The sequence below is a fragment of the Teleopsis dalmanni genome, chromosome 2 (genome assembly GCF_002237135.1).
Source record: "Teleopsis dalmanni isolate 2A chromosome 2, ASM223713v2, whole genome shotgun sequence".
Taxonomy (NCBI): domain Eukaryota; kingdom Metazoa; phylum Arthropoda; class Insecta; order Diptera; family Diopsidae; genus Teleopsis; species Teleopsis dalmanni.
In genome coordinates, this window is record NC_051847.1 from 169,411,137 (window position 1) to 169,431,708 (window position 20,572).

Sequence of the window (20,572 nt, forward strand, 5' to 3'; positions counted from 1 at the left end):
AAAGGTAAACTCGTTGAATTTGATGTATGTGCTTCTGCTATATGTGCATAATGATCAGATTCAGTATCAGGTGTATTAATAGTTGCTTCGGCTTTTGTTTCTAAAATACTGGCATAATTATGATTCGTATCATTGTTTTTTGGCTCTCCAATGGTACTATAACCAGGAATGGTGCCATCATCACAATCTTCCCCACGTACTTTGCTATAACCATCAATAGTGTCATCATCGATTTTAAGTTTCTTTTCCGATACTTTGGCATAACCATCATCTGATAAACCTGCACAATTTACAGATTTATTAGAGTATTTTGGATCTTTCAGTACTTCATAGTTGGGATCATAGTCCGATGACTTTTTCTCGAGTCCAGGTTCATTTTTATTATTAGATTTATTAAGAGTTTCATAACCAGGATCATTATTTCCTGAATGAGGTCCTGCAATAGTTTCATAATGTTTTTCATTTCGGTAGGCAAGTTCCCTGTCTAAGTTTATCGGTGGTTTGTCTAGTCGGTTAATTAATTGGCTATTTGTATTACTGTTTACTGAAGACATTGATTCCTTTGGATCAACTGTAAGAGTAAAAAGTATTATTTAGTAACTTTACCAGACAAATAAAATTCGTGCAGCTTAAAAATGATTATTGCTAAATACATATATAAGATAACTACAAGATATTGTTGAAAATAAACAAAAAATGTTAAATATATATATATATATAAATATATTTTTATAAGCAGTTATATAAAAGAAACTAATATTATAGTAAGTAGAAATAGTGTTAAGGAAAAATAAAATAGATCAGTATAGATCTTAATACTTTGAATATTTTACCAAATGTGCGGCAACATATGTTGTTGTATTATTAAATTATTATTAATATAATTTTAATTAATAAATATAATTGAATAAATAATTTATATTTTAATAATATTAACGGAATGGAAACACATATGTTTGTGTTTCAATAATTAAAAATTTAAATATTGTAGCTTTTCGTCGTATTTATTCAGGTAAGTCATTATTATTCAGTGAATATAGGTACGAAGGCATATTTCAAGAATGGCTGGGTCTACGTCTCAGAGCCACTCGTCAACCACAACGACCAAGTGCAATTCACCACCCCCTAAAGGGATCTTACAAGTAGATCTCTGCGGATTTAAATCAGACCATTAAATTCAAACTTTATATGTCAAATTTATATATAAATATAAGAAGTATGAGGTTAAATATATGTCCTGACATATAAGTTTGCCAATTATTTTAAATTTATAAATGGAATATCAGTTGAGAAACGTTAGGGTCAAATTGTTACACATTATTATTGGAATCGGTAAAAAAAAATTTTTTTTAATCTTTATAGTTGAAATAAATTAATAAACTATGGTTATGTATGGTCACATATAAAAACTGGTTTGGGGATAAATTTATAGACAAATTAGTTGAAAAAATGTATCACCGATGAATTCTTATCAGTGACTGGTGAAAAAGTGGCTTTTCTTAGAAAATTATTGGTCATGTCAGTACTTTCTGTTAAAAAATCTTTTTAAGTGATACAATAGGTATGCAGGTAAGTTCTAAGGGCGATGTTAGGGATACTCTTAAACCTATTCGTACATTGTGTTATGGTACAAACCTTGATTGGTTAAAAACCAACTGGAACGTTCAACAAAGATGTAATTTAAGGCAAGGACTTATAGCATACTAAGATCAACTAAAACATAATACGGTGTTTACATTGTGAGATTAAAGCAATAATCGAGATTAAAGTACTAATCTCATTAGAAATGGTGATTATTTCTCTGTGTGTGAACTCTGTAAATGTTTTAATATCATAGATTTTTTTACGATCTTAGAAGAATTGGAAAAGAAATGTCAAAATCTAATCAAATCAAACATTGAAAATTTGAAAATGCAAATAAAAAATGAAAATATATCTCCAATGTATAATGTAAACAGTTCAGATTAAAAGTAAAGATGAACTTAATCTCACAATGTAAAGGTAGTATAAGTCTCTAGAATGTTTAATTAACGTTGCGGATGTGATGGATAGAATAAAGCATATGTGAAGCAAGCACTTTCTGGACTGTCACAATAACAATAATTTAAACAAAAATTAATACTTTATAATAATAAAAATAAATAAGAAACAAAAAGCAAAACAATTTTCTTAAAATAAATAATAAGGTAAATAATTATTTTACCATAATTCGTTTTGCAAAAATATATACTCGTAGCAACTAATAGAAAATTAATGAATCAGAGATAATATATTTAAAATAAAATATAATTATTTAAATACTTCGCATACTAACTAGGAATCAGTAATGTCTGATATTAAATAAATAGCATGCATATAGTTTATTTGAATATGTAGCGTAAATTGCTTAGATTTTTAGATTTGAAAACAAGCCTTTATTCATACTAACCGCTTCATCCAAATAAAAAAGTTGATATTTTTGTTGAATCAAATTGCAGAAATATTTCATTTTTGAAAAACTAATTTTGCAATAGAAATGTGGCGAAATAAATCAATTTTAATAGAGACAACAATAGAAAGGATTAGGAAAATTAGGACCAAAGCAACATTGGCAATTATTTTTTCTAGATTAAAATGCGAACTCACCACTTTCTTGCAGACGTTCCTTTTGCAATATATTAGCATAGCAATCCGATTTTCGATTTTCTATGCCGACGGCACCGCGCATACCATCAGCAGGTATAGTCTCATAGCTATGATCTTTAGCAGTATAGCTATTACTGCGTGTTCGATTTTTTTCATTGATCGAATTAAATGCTATTCTACTACTTTCCAATAGTTCATCAGCTGCTGCATCGAGAGGGCTTAAACCAATTGCATTAATATTTTCATTGTACTTGCGAGTTAAAACGGGTGAATTATTTTGTGATGAAGAAGAATTTCTTGTTATTTTATTTTTCTTCATAACCTATTGATAAATTTATTATAACTATTAATTGTTTTTAATAAATAAATTATAATATAATAATATTACCTTAGCATACATGCCTTCAATGTCTTTGGAGGGACTAAGACTTTTACTTTTTTTCTGTGGTGAATTATCATTTGTTGGTCGTTCTGCATTCTCTGTTAAAATACCACACTCAATTACAGATATAATAGAGCTACGCCCAGATGCTAGATTACTATTACTGATCGTATGCAATTGTTGTTGAGAAGAATTTGATTTTGGCGTAGGTGGTAGTGGAGAGTTAGCTTGGCGCTTTTCGGGTTTCGGTGAACCTAAATTACCCATTGATGAACTATTATTAGAGGATGATGAGGCCTGCCTCGAGTGCATTTGTGCACGTAAACTGTCAACGGGCGGAGGTATGGGTGTTACGTGATCAGAAATCGGTCTATTGTGATTGATGCTCTGTTGTGTTGAAACTGAACTAGGACTATGTTCTATATGTTGAAAACTACTGTAGTTAGTCCCTAGACTTGTGGACGATAAATTGCTGGAATTAAGATTATTTATCTCTACCGAAACTACAATTGAATTGGATTGCATTGGTTGGATTTGGGCATAAGTTTCTGAACCGCTTGTGTATATATCAGCCGTAAGATTGGGTATGATACGACCATTTGGATCTTCAATAGCAGCATAAGTTTCATCTAACCAAAAACAAAAAAAAAAGTTTTTTTAGTTATTTTATTAATTAAAATTTTGTTGTTACAATTCACTACCGTTCGATAAAAAACTCTCTATTGAAAACAATAGTTTATATTAAGAATTTAGTTTCAATAATAATTTAGTAATTATTATTGCGAACCCAATTTAATTATCATTTAATTGAACCGAGCTTAAGGTTGATTATTTAACGCTTATTAATTTTTTTAAAATATTAAGTGTTAAATAAACTACCTTAAGCTCGGTTAAATAAAATTATATTGTTATTTATATATAGTACTGGCTGCAAACGCCTTATACTCTCACATGTGTCTACACAGGGTATGCTTTGCACACAGTTCTTCACTTCACTTCTTCACTAACATAAAACTCTAAACCTACCTAGTGAATACACCGTGTTAGGATAAGAAAGTGTTTAAATTCAAAATTTGTTTTGAGTTTTAACAATATAAACTATAAGATACACTATAATATATAATAATAAAAATTATAAAATAAATATATTAAGAAAATGGAAGTTATAATTCAGCGAGTGAGAGAGTGGTAGAAAATATGATATAGGATATAAATTATTTGGAAATATAAAATATTTTTATACTACTCAAAAAATTATTTGCTTTTTAATTTTTTCAAATACATTAAATAGTATAATAGCTAATTAGTAACATTCAGCTGCGGTTATATGTGTGATATAATTTATAAAAGGTGACTATTTATAGACTTAAAATAGCAATAATTAAATTGATATGGAGCAAAAGATAGGAGCATAAATCATTATTTACATCTTATGTGATCATTTGTTTGCTAATTTAGGAAATATAAACTGTCATTAGTAACCTTTAAACGATTAACTTTAAATACACATTTGTGTTAATGCTTTAATTCTATAATGCTTTTGTGCCTATAAAAAAAAAAGTTACCTGAATCATCTGATACTGTTGCATAATGGGAATCATTTACATCTTTTGTTAGTGGTGCATTTCTTTTTACTGGCTTTGCTGGTTGCTGTGCTAGTATATTAGCTAATGGTTCACGTACACTAATACTGGTATAGCCTTCTAGAAAATGAATAATAAAAATGTTGGTAAAATTCATTGATCATAAGCTAATTTACTTGAGGAATCTTGTGAATCGCCACTGAAATGTTGACTTGCTATTGGTGGTGTCATATATGGTAAGTCCTGGCTGGCTGATATCATACCGGCTATTGCGGATGCTGCTGGTATTTCAACTTGTGATGTGTTATCGTTGAGATTAAGCGAGGAACCACTGTGATGTGAATTTCGATTTACTGATTCAGTATTTGTAGAATTTTGGCTGTTATTCGTTGAAGCAGCTTGTGCCACTGCGGAAGTTGATGGAACATTTAATTGTGCATATGGATGTTCGGTAGAACGAACCTAATGAAATATTTTGTAAATAAATATTAATTTTAAATTCAACTATTTCGATCATATCATTAACTTACTTTAGCGTAATCATGTGGTGAGTTTTTAACACGAGAATAAGGTGAACTTACATCGTCAGCTTGGCTTATAGAACTGTGTTGAGAAACACTGGCAAGTTTTTTCAAACTAGGAGAAGCTAAAAAACAAAATTATACATATATATATATATACATTTTTTTATACTCTATTTTAATACGGTACGTACGACTTTTGTCCTGGCTATCTTGTGCATTCAATTGTCTTTTGTCAGCGACTGTTTCGTATAGTTCGGACCCGTTATCGCCATTAACCTCAGCAACGGGTATATCCGGTAAGCTGCGGTGTGCAGCGGTGCTTGCTCTAAATTGCATTAATATATAATAAAAATTATACAAAACATTAAATAAAATAAATATATAAACCTTTTCTCCGAATCTGCATTTGAGATTGTAGATAAATTTAGATCGGCCTGTGACTCACTAACACCTAGTGTCGTAACCACAATTACTTCATCGGGGTTTTTCAGCTTGACCATACCCTCAAGACCGAGCAGGTCATTTCTAAAAAAAAGTATAAAAGAAGAAAGGATTTGTATTAAATGTAATATTTTGTGTGCATATTTTTAATTTAAATTGTGTCCATATTGACGGATCAATATTTCAGCTGAAAAATGATTAGTTGTAGTGCTTACTTTCCCTTGCAAGCAACAACAATTTCACTGTGCATACCAATACAAAAAGAAAAAAGTTTCACTCACTTTGGTAATTTTTTCTTGCAACATAGGCACGCCGCTAACATTACGATTAGTGTTAAGGTAACATTAATGGTCATAAGGAGCACGTAATAACTATGTAAGTTGTACTCTGGACTCATAGCTTCCAATATAAGCTATAAATCTATAATACGCTTGTTTTGTTTTATTTTAAATCCGCCTTGCGGTCGCGTTGTACTTGTGAAAGTAACATAATAAATTATCTTTATTATACTTCTTTTAGGACACTTTTTTGTAGAAATTTTATTGATAAATTACTTATCAAAACTTTTGTTAAATAAAACAATATTTATACTTCATAAATTAAAGGAATAAAGCACTTATATATATGAAAAATGAACAAAACATCTTGTTTTTCTTATTTGGCACACCTTTCATTTTATGTCAAAACTTATAAAGTGAAAGAATCAGCAGCGGTACAAAATGAATATGGACCATTATTTGACATTTCGTGCATAAGGTACAGAACGCATCAAGATTTTCTAGAAAAACGTAAAAAATAAAAAAGTTATTTGTTTTTATATGATAATTGTTTAAAGGGAACTATAGACAGTCAAATTAATTTAATATATATTCAGATATGAAATTTCTGACAAAATATTTTGGTTTTTCTTGATATAACTTAGGCATAGTTGTCCACGTCCACCCAGCTTAAAAAGACCAAAATGAATGTATGAAAATTCGATTTTTTTCTAAAATTCACTCGATTTAAACTATCGCAACGACGAAGATAATCAATAGTAAAATTCCTTGTATAACTAGCAATATGGAAAATATGATTAACTTATATTTAACATTTAAAGGAAGAAAAATTAACAATTACTCTTTACTATAAATAAATATCTGAAATGCCTTACTATATAGAAATAGAACTCACAAAGCGGCGAGAAGAGAATTGAAAAAAGTTAAACAGGTAAATAGGGGTGCATAAGGGGAACAGTTAAATCGTAAATGTTCTAAATTCTTACCGGCACATGGTACATTCTGGAAACAAAGGAGGGAAATCTTTTTCGGTCATTCCAACATCTTTAATCTAAGGGCTTAAAAGAGTGCTTATGGAGAGGTGGAAGAGCCGTCACTTTACAAGTGTTGACCAAAAGGTCGTCCTATTTAAGCAAAAATAAATAACGCGACTCTTAGGTAGATATAGAACCGAGTGTGTCATTATATCTAACGCTTTTCGACATTTATAGAGTAGATATACCAAGACCACATCCGTTAACTTTAGGATTATTTGCTGATGACACTTTACGCTGATATAATATCTATTAACGTAACTTCAATTTAATTACTAGGTTATAGCGATAGTCGTGAGCGCTCTTTAAAGTTAGTGTTAATCTCACAGTGTAAACGGAATATAACACAATTCATGAACGCATTGATGTTTTTAAGGATTACATACTCTAAGTAATGGAAAATTAAAATTATGACTAAAAGCCATTACTTACACTAGAATGTTTTAATATAGTTAAGTATATTGGATTAATAACGTACTTGGAAACTGTTAAAAAAAATAGATGGGTTTACGTAATACAAATTCTTCGCCCCATTATCAATAGTAAGAATCCACAGTCCATCATTATCAAATATATTAAATGATAGACATCAGTAAAATTATGAATTAAGATCCAGGAGATCTACTGTGATTTAGTGGAGTTTCACGTCTATTCAATAAAATAAACAAAGATATAAGAGCAATAATCATATAAATGTCATTAAAATATTAATTGTTGCGTAGAAGGATTGAATGCCCACTACGATTATAGAGTAAATGTGTATAAAGACATTAACTTAATTAAAATACATTAGGTAATTATGAGTCAGTGAGTGAGAAGAATTGAATAGTTGAAGAATAGTAGCCTCATTGGATGAATGGAGCGGAGTACTTGTTAACATTTTTTTAAAAATTTGCATTAGAGTAGAAACAAAATCATCAATAAACGTCACTAAAGTTATGTTATTTCATTTTATCACGAGATATTATTAAAAAAGAATATTTCTAATGAATAAAAAGTCACTTTCGTTACTATATAGCATCATCCGCAACAATTCATCATGTAATCTGTCAATTAATAATCTCAATTGATCATGTAATCAGTCGATTAATGATCATCAATTGGTCGATTAATAATCATTAATTATGATAATGTGTAAATTCATCTCATTTACACATTATCATAATGGATTAATTAATACCTTAACTGTGTTGTGGTTTAAGTTAGGTTGAGTCGGTGGCTTTGCAAATCACATTTGGGCGTAAATAACGGTCTGTTATAACGGTCCTCCGATAAATGTTTTTCACACGCCAGATGAAGGCGACCATTAATAAAAGTACAAAGTGCGAAGATTCGTCCGCGCACGAATAACAGCACAGCTCGAGAAAAAAGCACTACACCCCCATATAAGTAAAATCAATCAACTTAAAGAGGCTAGCTTAATTTTGTAGGATAGATGCTCTTTAAATTGGTAAGAAAACAGCCTCCAAACATTTTTAATATTCCACAGGCCAAGTTGGAACTGTCGTATGAGGTAAAACACAGTTTTCTTCTAGTCAGCAGCGTCACAAAAGACAAAAGACAGACATTATGGAATGATTAGTTGACCATTTCTAATCGGTTCTGACAGTTTTGTTAGATATATAAAACTTTTTCACAACTATGAATATGTTTTCCGAACTCCGAACTCCTTCCTGGCTATGTGAATTTTTGTTATTTATTTTTTGTTTAAATCTTTAAAATGATTAATAAATTTATATTTTCAATATATTTGGCATTAATTAATACAATTTTAATTTATAAAATCCAATTACATTTCTCGCTTTCAGTAAATATACAAAAAAGAAAACAATTCCGGTAGTTGAATGTCTTGCACTCTGCGGATGTTGGTTCTGTTCGTGAAAATATAAATAGCGAACGCTAAATATAGACGTTTCGGCAAACATTGGGTCGAGATCTGACTTGGAAGAAAATTTACTATTAGTTTTGTTTAAAGAATTCTGTCAGAAGTTCTCTAAAAAAAGATAAGTAAATTGGAAAACTAAAAGATATTTCCATTAATTTCGATTCGATGTCGGTTAAGATATATAAACTTATAGGGAAAAAAAAAATAATTTAATTTAAATAATTTAACTTTTATTATAAAACAAAAGAGCAGAGTACCGTGAATTACGTCGATTAATTTAAATACGGAAAATATTGTGATTATGGCGAAAATTGAAAAGGTCTCCACGGAGAAGCATGAGGGCGATGCTACTTGCGTGGCTTACTACAATAATCAAGTGTTTTCGGGCGGTGCCGATGGTAAAATCAAAGTCAGTATAATTCCATATAACAATTTGTTAATGTTGTAATAAAAGGAAATACACTCAACAAATAGAAAAAAGCAAAAAAATGAAAAAAGAAAATAATAAAAAATAAATAAAAGAGCAATAGCCAATGACGAGGCAATGGCAAACTCATAGTTCGCATCGCATACGCACAAAATAAAATCCATAAATGTGTAATCTAATGTAATGTGTAATTAATTTCCCTTACAGATTTGGGATAATGATCTAAATCTAATTAAAACAGTGGACGCACACGAGGCGTATATTTATGCCATAGCAATAAATAGTAATGGCAAAGTCTACTCGAGTAGCTGTGATGGATCTGTGAAATTCATGCTCCCACCCTACGACAATGAAAACGTGCAGGAGCTGTTTTGTTGTGAAGACGCAATACAGTCGATGTACTGCGACGGTGAAACCTTGTACACGGGCGATGATAAGGGTGTCGTTACAAATTGGATAAAGGACAAAATGGTTTTTAAATATAATTTAGTTGAAGAAGTTAAATCATTAGCGGCGGAGCAATCATTGATATACACAGTGCGTGATTTGGATGTGGTTGTATCGGAAATGTGCTCAACGAAATCGGGTAAATATAGTAACAAAGCAGTATTTCCTGGAAAATCACCTTTGACATTTGCCGGACCTCTTGTGGACAAAAAGCGTACTTTCCTAGCTTTCGCAGATCGTACTGGTATGGGAATAGTGTTAGTGAAAAATTTGCCACGTCTCCGTTTTGAAAATGTATGGAAACTGCCGGTTAGTTGAAATATTTTTAAAATATCTAAGCAATTTTATGTACTTACATTATTAAATATTCTTGAAACAGAATTGTCATGAGATGATTGTGAATTCCATATGCGCTGATGAGAAATTTCTCTATTCCGGCGGTTACGATAATAAAGTTAAAGGCTTAACTGATTTAGATTCAACTAAACCAAAAGATATTGGCGAAGTGGACGTTGGTAGTTGTGTGAATTTCTTATGTTGTGGATCGAATAACAATGTTTTTATTGCTACAAGTGATGGGCTCATACGAAGAGCGAAATTCGTTTAACAGATTACTTAAGAATTATTTATAACTGAAAAAGTACATTGTAGATTAAAAATTTATTTTATACAAAAATATTACTATCTTTTCTGTTTATGTCTTTTCTAAAGAAAATCTTAGTAATTCTGTTTATTGTGCATATGTATAAGATTTTCAGAACATGTATATAGATAATTCTGATAATTCTGATTTCTGGGTAGTCTATGCCAGAAATACATGTCTGGTGACCGTAGTAATACATATCATTAATACATTTAAATTTAATATATTATTTATAAATATGTAAGAATGTATAAGTATTTCTTATACACAAATAGTTTCAATAAATACTTAACTTTTATATAAATATTGCAGTAAAACTTCATGTATATCATATTATTAAATATTACAAAACATTAAAAACACTAGACGAAATGCTTCAATAATAGTCACCCAAACTATTTAACGGTATTGATTACATATGGATTCAAACTCCATTAACACAAATATAATATCAGAGGTTATAAGTAACCAATTTTATGGGTTCATCCTTCATCTAAAGGATCAGTCCATAGTACATATTTGGTATCAGACTCTATTATTATAAGTTAGCCGATTTCAATAGTCGAAATATTCTGGCATCAAAGTGTAATATTTTAAGTTAAACCGCTAAATGGGGGTAAAAGAACCAAAGAACCAGTATATATAATCTGAAGACAAAGTATAATATTTGAAGGTCACCGATTAAATGGGATATAAATTCAAATAAGCAGTCAAAATAAATTGGTCAAATATTTAAAGGTAACTGACAATGGAATTTAAATTCAGGAATCAGTCGATATAGTTTGGGGATTAAGAATCAGTTGACATAAGCTCAAATATTTTAAGTTACCCGGGTAAAAGGGGATGGAATTCAAAGAATCGGTAGATATAATTCGAAGACAAAGTGTAACAAATATAAGTGTCAAAATATTTAATTTTTTTAAGTCCGCTTATATGATTTCACTGAAGTTAGTGGATTATATATTTCTGTAGTGAATACAATATTTTATAATATCTACCGACTTTTTAGAGCCGTTTATGAAAGTAAATAATTTTTACTCTTTTGACGGCACATTAATATAATAAAGCTTTATAATGTATAGTAATTTTTCAAAATTCATTGTTTATTATTCGACTAGACCTTTTTTTTAGTGTTAAGACTCAATCCCGCTTAAGTCGGTTAACTTACAATATTAGACTTTGAGTCCAAATAATATCGATTGTTTTTTAGACTCCATCTCCATTATGCTTTTTGGCCAGTATGCTTTTTGTTCTTGGCCATATCAAAATATTAGGATTTAATAGGTAATTTTCTTGAAAAACCAAGACAAGTAAAATGATGTGAATCTCGCAAGGGTCTGGGGGCCACAGTACTTCGGCCACAATTTGATAAAGAACAGTGGAAGGCGAGTAAAAGATACAAATCATTCATAGAATGCTATCGTTACATATTCTTATAACAACTTTCGATTTAAAGTATAGATTATATATAAGTAAATACATATATATGAATAATAGGAAAATAAAAAATTCATATAAAAAAGAAATTTTTGTTAATAAACATCCCTACTTTGAAGGTTCTTTGTGTGTATGTTTTTAATAGTCCAAAGGCGCATATAATTTTCTAATATTTCATTATCAACATTTCTAGTTACTATTACAGAAGTACATAAGAGTTGTGTTGTTTTTATTATCTTTCAATTATCTATTCAATAGGTATATACTCACTTGATCTTCACTGAATACGTCAATGGTCATAAACAAAAATACATAGTAAAAGACTCGTGTTGCTTTTACTATCTTCACATCATCTATTCTATATTCACTTGAACTCTATTTAATACATCTTTAGTTATAAAATCCATTGTATTATTTTTAGATTATCTTGATTTCCATTGAATACGTCCTTGATCACTGAAGGGATATGCTGTCAAATTTCCATGATGTTAGGATGAATAGAAGCGAACTTGTTGCGTTTGCAGCGATTACTATAGAACCATTAACAACAAATATTTTGTTAAAAATAAAAAAAAAAATTCTCACTCATTTCTTTTAAACTTTCATATTTATTTGTTTTAAGAAAGAACTTCTCTTTTTAAAATTTAATTTATAATTTTTATCATAATTTTAATTTATCATATATACAATTTTATGCTTGTAAATTAATTAGCAGACATACACACAATATAAATATCACAAAAATACCAAAATAGTTAATAAATATTTATTTTTTTGAAAAAATTAAATACAAATTATTTAAAACCTAAAAATAATTAATGTTGCCCTCAAACTAATTAACATAACATGTCCTTTCTCTTTTGAGGATTGTCCTTCTGCATTAAAAAAAAAATTTTGCTTAATTTTTAATAAAATTTTAATGCAATTTATAATAGTTTTCTTCCTATTTGTTTTATTTTTTAACAGTAATATTATCTTCATTTTTTGACTTACATCTAGATTTTAGCAGTTTTTTTTTAATTTGTTAATCATTTCATTTAATTAAATTTACTTAAATTTCTGTTAATTTTAATTGTCGCAACTTGTTCCGTTTGACCTACTGAAGTTGTCTGTGGTCTACGCATGATAGTATTTAATTACAGTTGATAATAGTATATATATTTATTATATTATCTTACATTTTACACATATAAACACACAAATGATTAACTAATATATATAAATATATATATGTATGTATATATAATAATACATAGTGTCAAATAGTTACATTACACAAATCGGTTTATGCAGTTTAATTTTTTGTTTGTCTTGCTATGACTAAGTGTTGACCACAATATTTAACTTTAATTAAAAGCTTATGAAGCCTTTAATAAATATCCTGATGGCATGTTATGTGTCTGTTTTAATATATATTCATTTATTTAATTAATTATTTATACATATAGCTACAATATTAAATATTTGTACAATAAAATTTGTTGAATATTTTGCATTGTAATTGCATTTAATAATTCGTTGACTATATTTGAGTTAAGTTTTTGCTGATTTTATAAAGCAGTATCCGGAAGTACTTTAAATTTAAAGGATGTCTTTTATTAACATCAACAACTGTGGAAAATAGTGAAAGCTAATATGTTAAGGAAAATATATAATAATTTAATCAATTTTTTTAAAAATCGTGTCAATAATTATTGTTAATTTAAACATTAAATGTGCTTCACTTAATCAGAATCAAAAAAATTCATGAAGTGGTTTAAGTTAATGTGATGTACTAAGTAGCGTATACAAAGGTGAATGGACTTTGAATCCCGAAACACTCCAAAAATATTTTGAACCATTCTATATCAATAATTTTTAATATGCTTTAATTAAATGTTAATGTATACTTTTTGAATAAGTATAATTTATTTTTTCTATTAACTGATTTTCTATATATTTGTAATTCGTTTTAAAAATTCTTTCTCAAAACACTTCGGACTATTTTACATTAAATATAATTAATTTTTTTATATTAAATGGTTTTCAACATATTGCCAATTTCTTTTAAAATATTTTGGAATATTTTACATTAAATATAATTGACTGAATTAAATTTTTTTAATCTAGTGGCACAAGTTAAAAGCTTTAAACCAATTGTAACAAAAGTTCCAAATATATGTACTTTTCCAATGGAAATAGAAGTAGCAACACAAACGATTGAGCGACTATCGTATTATATTAAGTGAACAAACTTTTCTAAATTCACTTTCCAAAATTTATAGAATATACAAAGTAAACAAAATGAGAATTATAATTGATATACATGATATTTTTCAAATAATTGTACTCATATGAAATTTAAATTAGTTTTTAAAAACTTTCCTTAGTAGTCTTCCTTAAGATTATTTTATACTAAATATATTTCATGTATTGTATATATTTTATTGATATATTTCAATTAAATGTTTCCATCTGAGTTTTTAATTTAAACACCAAAAATTCTGCCTTTGTATATGTTGTTGGATGTATAATCAGGCTGGCTTACGTTATTAGGGGGAAAATTACAAATGAACTTTTGAATGAGCCTTTAGAAACATCCCATGGACCAAAAAATGATATTTCCGAGGTATAGGAAATTTTGGAGGAATAGAATATAAAATGACGTTGTACCACTCGAGCAAAGTTAAGTTTTCAGTTAAAAAAACGGATATTATTCGATTCAATTCTATTAATGAACAAATTAATTAATAATTAAGTGAAATAATTAAGTTAATTAATTAACACAATTTTCAAAAAAAAAAATTCATAATATGATTTACTAAAGTAATAAAATTAGGTATTGAAAATGTTTTTGTTATTAAGTGACACACATCTCTTGTTTATATATACTTCATACTTCATACAGCTTTATTTTATTATAATTTATTTGCAATAGATATTTTGTTATTTAGCGATATTCACTTAAATGAACTTTATATGTACAAACATACTTGTATTCTACACAAGACAACATCATTGTTTTTGCAAATTTGCTGTTTTCTTTTTAGTATATAAATTTTGCACTTGAATGGATAATTCTTTAAGCTCTATCATTTAAGCTCTATAGAGCCCATTAAGTTCTATCACAAAAAAATACAAGAGATCAATTCAAATAAAAATTACATAATACATTATGTCGTGGAAAAGGTCAGAGATGCGAATACAATTAACGATGGCATTAAAGATAATAACAGTAGAAATTAATATAGTTTATTTCCTAAAGAAGCGAATATTTACAATCACTTTAATTTGTTAAATTTTTTATCGAAAAATTAGAAATAATTTTATTACTTATAAATTACTACTTATCTGCGACTACAGTTCCACACATACATATAATACTTTGGTTTATAATAGTTTCCTAAATATATGCTAGTATCTTCATAATTAAAAGTAACTCATTTTATTAATCATAAAATTACAAAATTTACATTCTATTCGAAATTGATTTTTATTTGAAATGGATTACTAGCCATAGGATAAAAATAATTTTTACTTAAAAAAATTTTCTTTAAACTATAAATCAAAATTAGAGAAAAATATAAATTCTTATGATAGTTTTATTGCTTCTTCTCTAAATCTTTTAGTAACATTATACTAATTGTAATTATTTACTAAACTTACCTTAGGAAATGAATATTTTTATCACATATATTACTCTTAACACTACATATTTCAACATATTACATACTAAACATTAAACCTAATTTCTTTATACTAATAAAATCATAAAACCTTCTTACCAAATTACCAAATCTTAATTAAATAATATAATGACGACATCGTAGTTAACTTAAGCACTTCTAAACGTACACCAAATTACCAAGGAGTAAAAAAACGATGGTTATCTGTTCGGCATAACGTGCATTCTTAATATCCTTTAAATTATACGTCTCGTCCTTTTTTAAATATAAATTCAATGCAATTAAAAACTTATAACTTTTTTATTGCAATCAATTTCTATAATCTATGTATAATCTTAAGTGGGGAAAGCGCATTATTTTGAATAGGTTTATTCCGTCTTATTTACATTTATTTGAACTGCTACACATAATAAGCATTGTAAGGATTGCGCTTTTGTAGGCAAGGTAAAACACATTCCAGTGTATTGCGAAAAGCTTCTCGGAAATCCCGATTAAAATACGCATAAATCAATGGATTCAGAGTTGAATTGAAGTAACCGATCCAGAATAGTACCACCACAACAACATCTGGACAAGGGCAGGCAGCACCACATAGTGAAGTTATAACATACCTGCGGGTTAAGATAAACAATTCAATACAATATACTTGATTTAATAATAATAATAATTGAATAAAAAATATTTATAATAATAATATCAATTTTAAAAATCAATTATGATGAAGGAAAACAAATTTTAAAAATAAAAATTACAAAAAAAAAAAAAATGAAATTAAATAATAAAAAGAATATATTTTAATTATATTCAATACTTTAAATGACGAAGGAAAAACATTATTTAAAAAAGGGTTTTTTGAATAGACGTGAATTAAAACAAAATTTTATTTATGAATTTCTGAACAGAGGTGGATTACAACAAATTTTATTATATATGAAACAAAAATAAGAATTTAAATAAGTAATAAAAATCATTTGTTTTAATTAAATTCAAAATATTAAATAGCGAAGAAAAACTATTTTGGAATAGAGGTGAATAATAAAAAATTTTTATTATTAATGAAATAAAAAAGTAAATTGAATTAAGTAATAAAAAAAATTTATTTTAATTATATTTAATATTTAAGCTTAAATTAATAAAAAATCATATTTTATTTTGTTTAAAGTCGTAAGTATTGCAAAACAAAAATTAAGGTATTTATTTAATATATATATCAGTTTTTTTCAGTCTTAGCGTACATATATAGGGTATTTTAAGACATAAGCTAATGTTAAATTATATATCACAGAACTATCATTAAACTTCACTAAACCTATAGCTTATTTTTTTTTGTGTACAATATATATATATATATATACGTATATAAGAATTATTCATATTCCAATATTTTTTATATTGTATTATTTTGTTTAATTTTTCCTTTAGAACGTTTTAACTTTCTTTTTTAATTTCTTTATATATATACTTACCACAAAAAGAATGGCAACCAGCAAAGTAGAAAAACACCCATTATAATCCCTAAAGTGCGTGCAGCCTTATGTTCAGCCTTCCATCCTTTTGTGGGCCTAACAGAACCACCTGAAAAATGTTTATAATAAGCAATCAATGCGATTAATTATCTTTATTAAAAAATAAAACAGACTGGCAATGCTGTAAATCAAACGCATTTCAGAACACTTTTATAACTCGTATATTTATATGAATATCACTCATTATATATATAGATATGTATAAATATATATTTTAGGCGAAAATGGCATTCATTGTAAATATTTTTTGATATTATAATAAAGTTAATAAATAATTAAAAAGGAAAAAATTAATAGCAAAATATATAAGAAAATTTATTGATGTTATTTTATACTTGAAAAGATTGAAATATGAAAAAAGTTGTCTGATGAGAATAAAAGTTTAAATGTGAATAAGAGTAATATAAATGTAAGGTATTTCATTAATGATATAAATACTTGTGTGTTATTGCAACTATCAAAAAATTTGAGATTTTTATGCAATATAATAATACATTATTTACATTATTATGTATGCATCACAATATATTTTAATATTTATTATCTATATTTTTAACAGTGTTATTCTCTAACAAAAAGGATTATATTTGAAGCAAGACGGATTATATATTAAGAACGTTTGAAATAATTATAAAAATTTTGGAGTAGTATATTTAGTCTATGCAAAGACAAGATCAATAGTAATTAAGTATAAAGAAATACTCTTATTTTCAGTATACATTAATATATATATTAATTATATTTCCATATATTTAAAACGTATAGAAGTTTGGTTATATCTATTTTAGTTATAAGTAAATAGTACATTGAAATGAACAAGTCCCGAAAAAAATAGATTTCTTTAGAATGGATTTGATGAAAAAGTTAATATAGAATTAATTAATAAATAAAAATTATACCAGAGCTTTATATATTACTTGTATAATATAAATGAACCTTTTGCAACACTGTAAAATTTATTTTATGAACTATAGTCATCATCAGAATCATCCATAGCTATACTACAGTCCATGTAGGACCTAAGCTTGTTTTACAAAATTCTCCCATTATTCTCTATTTTTGGCTCTTAGCTTCCAGTTGATGACATTCATATCTCTCTGATTTTGTCGAACACTGTCATGAACTATAGTGATAATAATTAATCACATAAGAATGATAATAATAAATTTTCAAAGGACTTCGATATTAAATGTATGTAACCAACTATAATTTCATTTCAAGGGACTTCTATATATTTTACTATGGTGCATATATGATTTGAATATGAATTCTTGGCTTAAGACATAGCGGAAGTCATATAGGAGAGAAGATCAATATATTATATAAATTTTTCATGTGATTTTCCTTTAATCATGCACTATTTTTTCGTATTTAGCTTCTGAAGAGAATAAATATATTTGTTGAATAATAAATATGTTAGACAGCTTTGCTTCAGAGACGATTAGTGGAAGACAGTTTTTCAAAAAAATTAAACTTATAAAATTAATTAAACCTATTTTAATTTGAACATATTTTGGACAGAGTATTCAAAGACGATTAAAGGACTATACTGCATACGAATTTCATAGTTTAAAAAATTTAATTTGAGATATTGGTGGTATTTTAGATAAACGTCTGTCTCTCTGAAAACAGACTATTTTTTTTGATAAAATGTACCTTGGTAAATACTGGAAATATTACAAATATTATCTTACAAACGACTTTTTTTGCTTTTTAGGCGCAGAAATCATCTAATATACCTAATAAAGAGTGTATCATCATCCTGCTTATAATAAATGTTAATAGATTATTCCCTACTTTGCTAAGGTCATTTAAGCAACTTATTCAAAGAAGGAGAGTCTATATAATGCATATGGAAGTATGCATGTATAGAGATTATTTTAAAAGAGATCGCAAAAAACGTTAATGGATAAACTTTATCTTCGATGATTTTATATATAAGAACATAAGTTTATAGAAAAAGGAAGTGTTTATATGAAATAAAGAGCTTATATAAAAAGGAATAATTTTATATGAGTTTAGTAATATAAAACTTTGTAATTTATAATTTAATTCTGAATGATTGATTTTAAGTCAGTGGTTCTTAATCGGTCGACTACGGTTGATTTAAAAATGGACCGTGAATCAAATTGAACAGGTATGGATGCATACCTTGTAGTTTGTCCACTGAGACTTCACTTATTAGAAAATAAGCACAAGAAGTAGGTATATACCTATTTTATAATTTTATAGCCTATATAATCTATCATGCACTTATTACAAATCATTGAACATTAAACCAGAGATGCATATTAAAATAATCATACAATTTATTATTCTTAAACTTTGCAGTATCTACTGAATACAAAAATATCATTGTTATAAGTTCCGAAATATAAAAATAAATAAAAATTCATTTATTTTATTTCAAAAGTATTGGTGTGATTTCTGTATTTAAAATAGCATTCTGTATGAAATTAATTACTATTAATAATTAATAAGAGGAAATAGTTGCTTTCACACAATGGAAGTAAATGGCGTTTGTTGGTGACAATTTCCTGCCTAATAAACAATCTGATAACAGAAATATATAAATTATCTGACTGTCACTTAAATGGCTGTCCTCCTGCATTAATTGCTGAAATGTCACTACAGCTTTGATTTACCTCTTTTAATTGCACAACAATTAAGTGCATTAATTCTTCGGCCTATTATTTAATTTAAAGTTAATTAAACTAATCTAGTATAGAATTTCATATCATAAATAAAAGCAAGCAATTTATTGCAATTCCAAATGGAATTTAATTTCCTCCTTCCATTGGGTTTGCATTCAAATGAATGCTCGCCTGCGAAATTACCTGCAAAGTGCCGTATAGATGTGTATGTTTGTGGTAAAAAGCATAATCGGTTAATAGCCATATTCGGTTACGTTACTAACTATTAAGATATATTAATTACGATATTAATTTCAGAACTTAATTAAACCGTACAATTGTGCCATGCTGCGAACTCCCACTACATAATCAAGTTCATGTAAATTCAGGCATAATAACTCAAACGAGCTTAGGTATAAATTAAGCGAATTGCTATCGGTGCTGTGAGTGTTTCAGACTAATGAATAACGTTTAAATAAAGTAGTTGATTAATGAACCTTAATAAAGACAGACGACTTAAGAATAACAACAACAAGTACATTTAGCAAATATGTCAAAAATGCGATTTGCAAAATTATATGAAAAAGTGAATGAAGCAATCTAAAATGTGCAAAATGTATAAGCAATAAGCGAATTTAAGCAATTTCAGCAAAAACGTTTGAATTTGTATTATTAATGAAAAATGGGCATGGATTAAGAATTGAAATATATATTTATAAAAACTTATGATTACGGGTATACTTCATTTATTCCTTTCATATCATCAAGGAACTTAAGCCTTAAGTTGTGTCAAAAAATATTGTTGCTGTCAAGTATTTAAACCTATATTCACACTATAAGTTATGAGGGTATCGTCATAAAATAGTTTATTTTCCTAAGCGGAATTTTAAGTGATTGAAGAAAGATATTAAATATTTATCAATAGTGGATAAATATTTTATATTTAGAGATGAAAAAAAAGTTATTTACATTAAAAGTTAATAGTTTATTCCCCAATTTGATAAGGTTCTTTAAGCAGTGTACTTAAAGAGGAACAGTCTAT

General features: G+C 27.4%; 3 protein-coding genes across 3 annotated transcripts; 1 reads left to right on the forward strand and 2 right to left on the reverse strand.

Moving 5' to 3' along the window:
- Positions 1 to 2: 2 nt before the first annotated feature.
- On the reverse strand, positions 3 to 6,103 carry LOC119676133 (probable inactive serine/threonine-protein kinase scy2; the record flags this gene model as incomplete). The annotated part of the gene is made up of 9 exons (XM_038087365.1): positions 5,837 to 6,103; positions 5,502 to 5,639; positions 5,306 to 5,439; positions 5,121 to 5,236; positions 4,767 to 5,052; positions 4,573 to 4,710; positions 3,014 to 3,636; positions 2,626 to 2,947; positions 3 to 571 (listed from the first exon to the last, which is right to left on the reverse strand). Coding segments are annotated over exons 1-9 (2,442 nt in total), but the record flags the coding sequence as incomplete, so codon positions are not given.
- Positions 6,104 to 8,986: 2,883 nt separating this feature from the next.
- LOC119682912 (putative E3 ubiquitin-protein ligase LIN) lies at positions 8,987 to 10,261 on the forward strand. Its single transcript, XM_038096454.1, has 3 exons — positions 8,987 to 9,161; positions 9,387 to 9,935; positions 10,006 to 10,261. Exons 1-3 carry the CDS (start codon positions 9,054 to 9,056, stop codon positions 10,231 to 10,233), a joined length of 885 nt encoding a protein of 294 aa, XP_037952382.1. The 5' UTR covers positions 8,987 to 9,053; the 3' UTR covers positions 10,234 to 10,261.
- A 5,163-nt stretch (positions 10,262 to 15,424) lies between these two features.
- Positions 15,425 to 16,969, reverse strand: LOC119686090 (octopamine receptor beta-3R-like). Its single transcript, XM_038100556.1, has 2 exons — positions 16,838 to 16,969; positions 15,425 to 15,982 (listed from the first exon to the last, which is right to left on the reverse strand). The coding sequence occupies exons 1-2, from the start codon at positions 16,876 to 16,878 to the stop codon at positions 15,772 to 15,774; spliced, it is 252 nt and encodes an 83-aa protein (XP_037956484.1). The 5' UTR covers positions 16,879 to 16,969; the 3' UTR covers positions 15,425 to 15,771.
- Between the last annotated feature and the right edge of the window lie 3,603 nt (positions 16,970 to 20,572).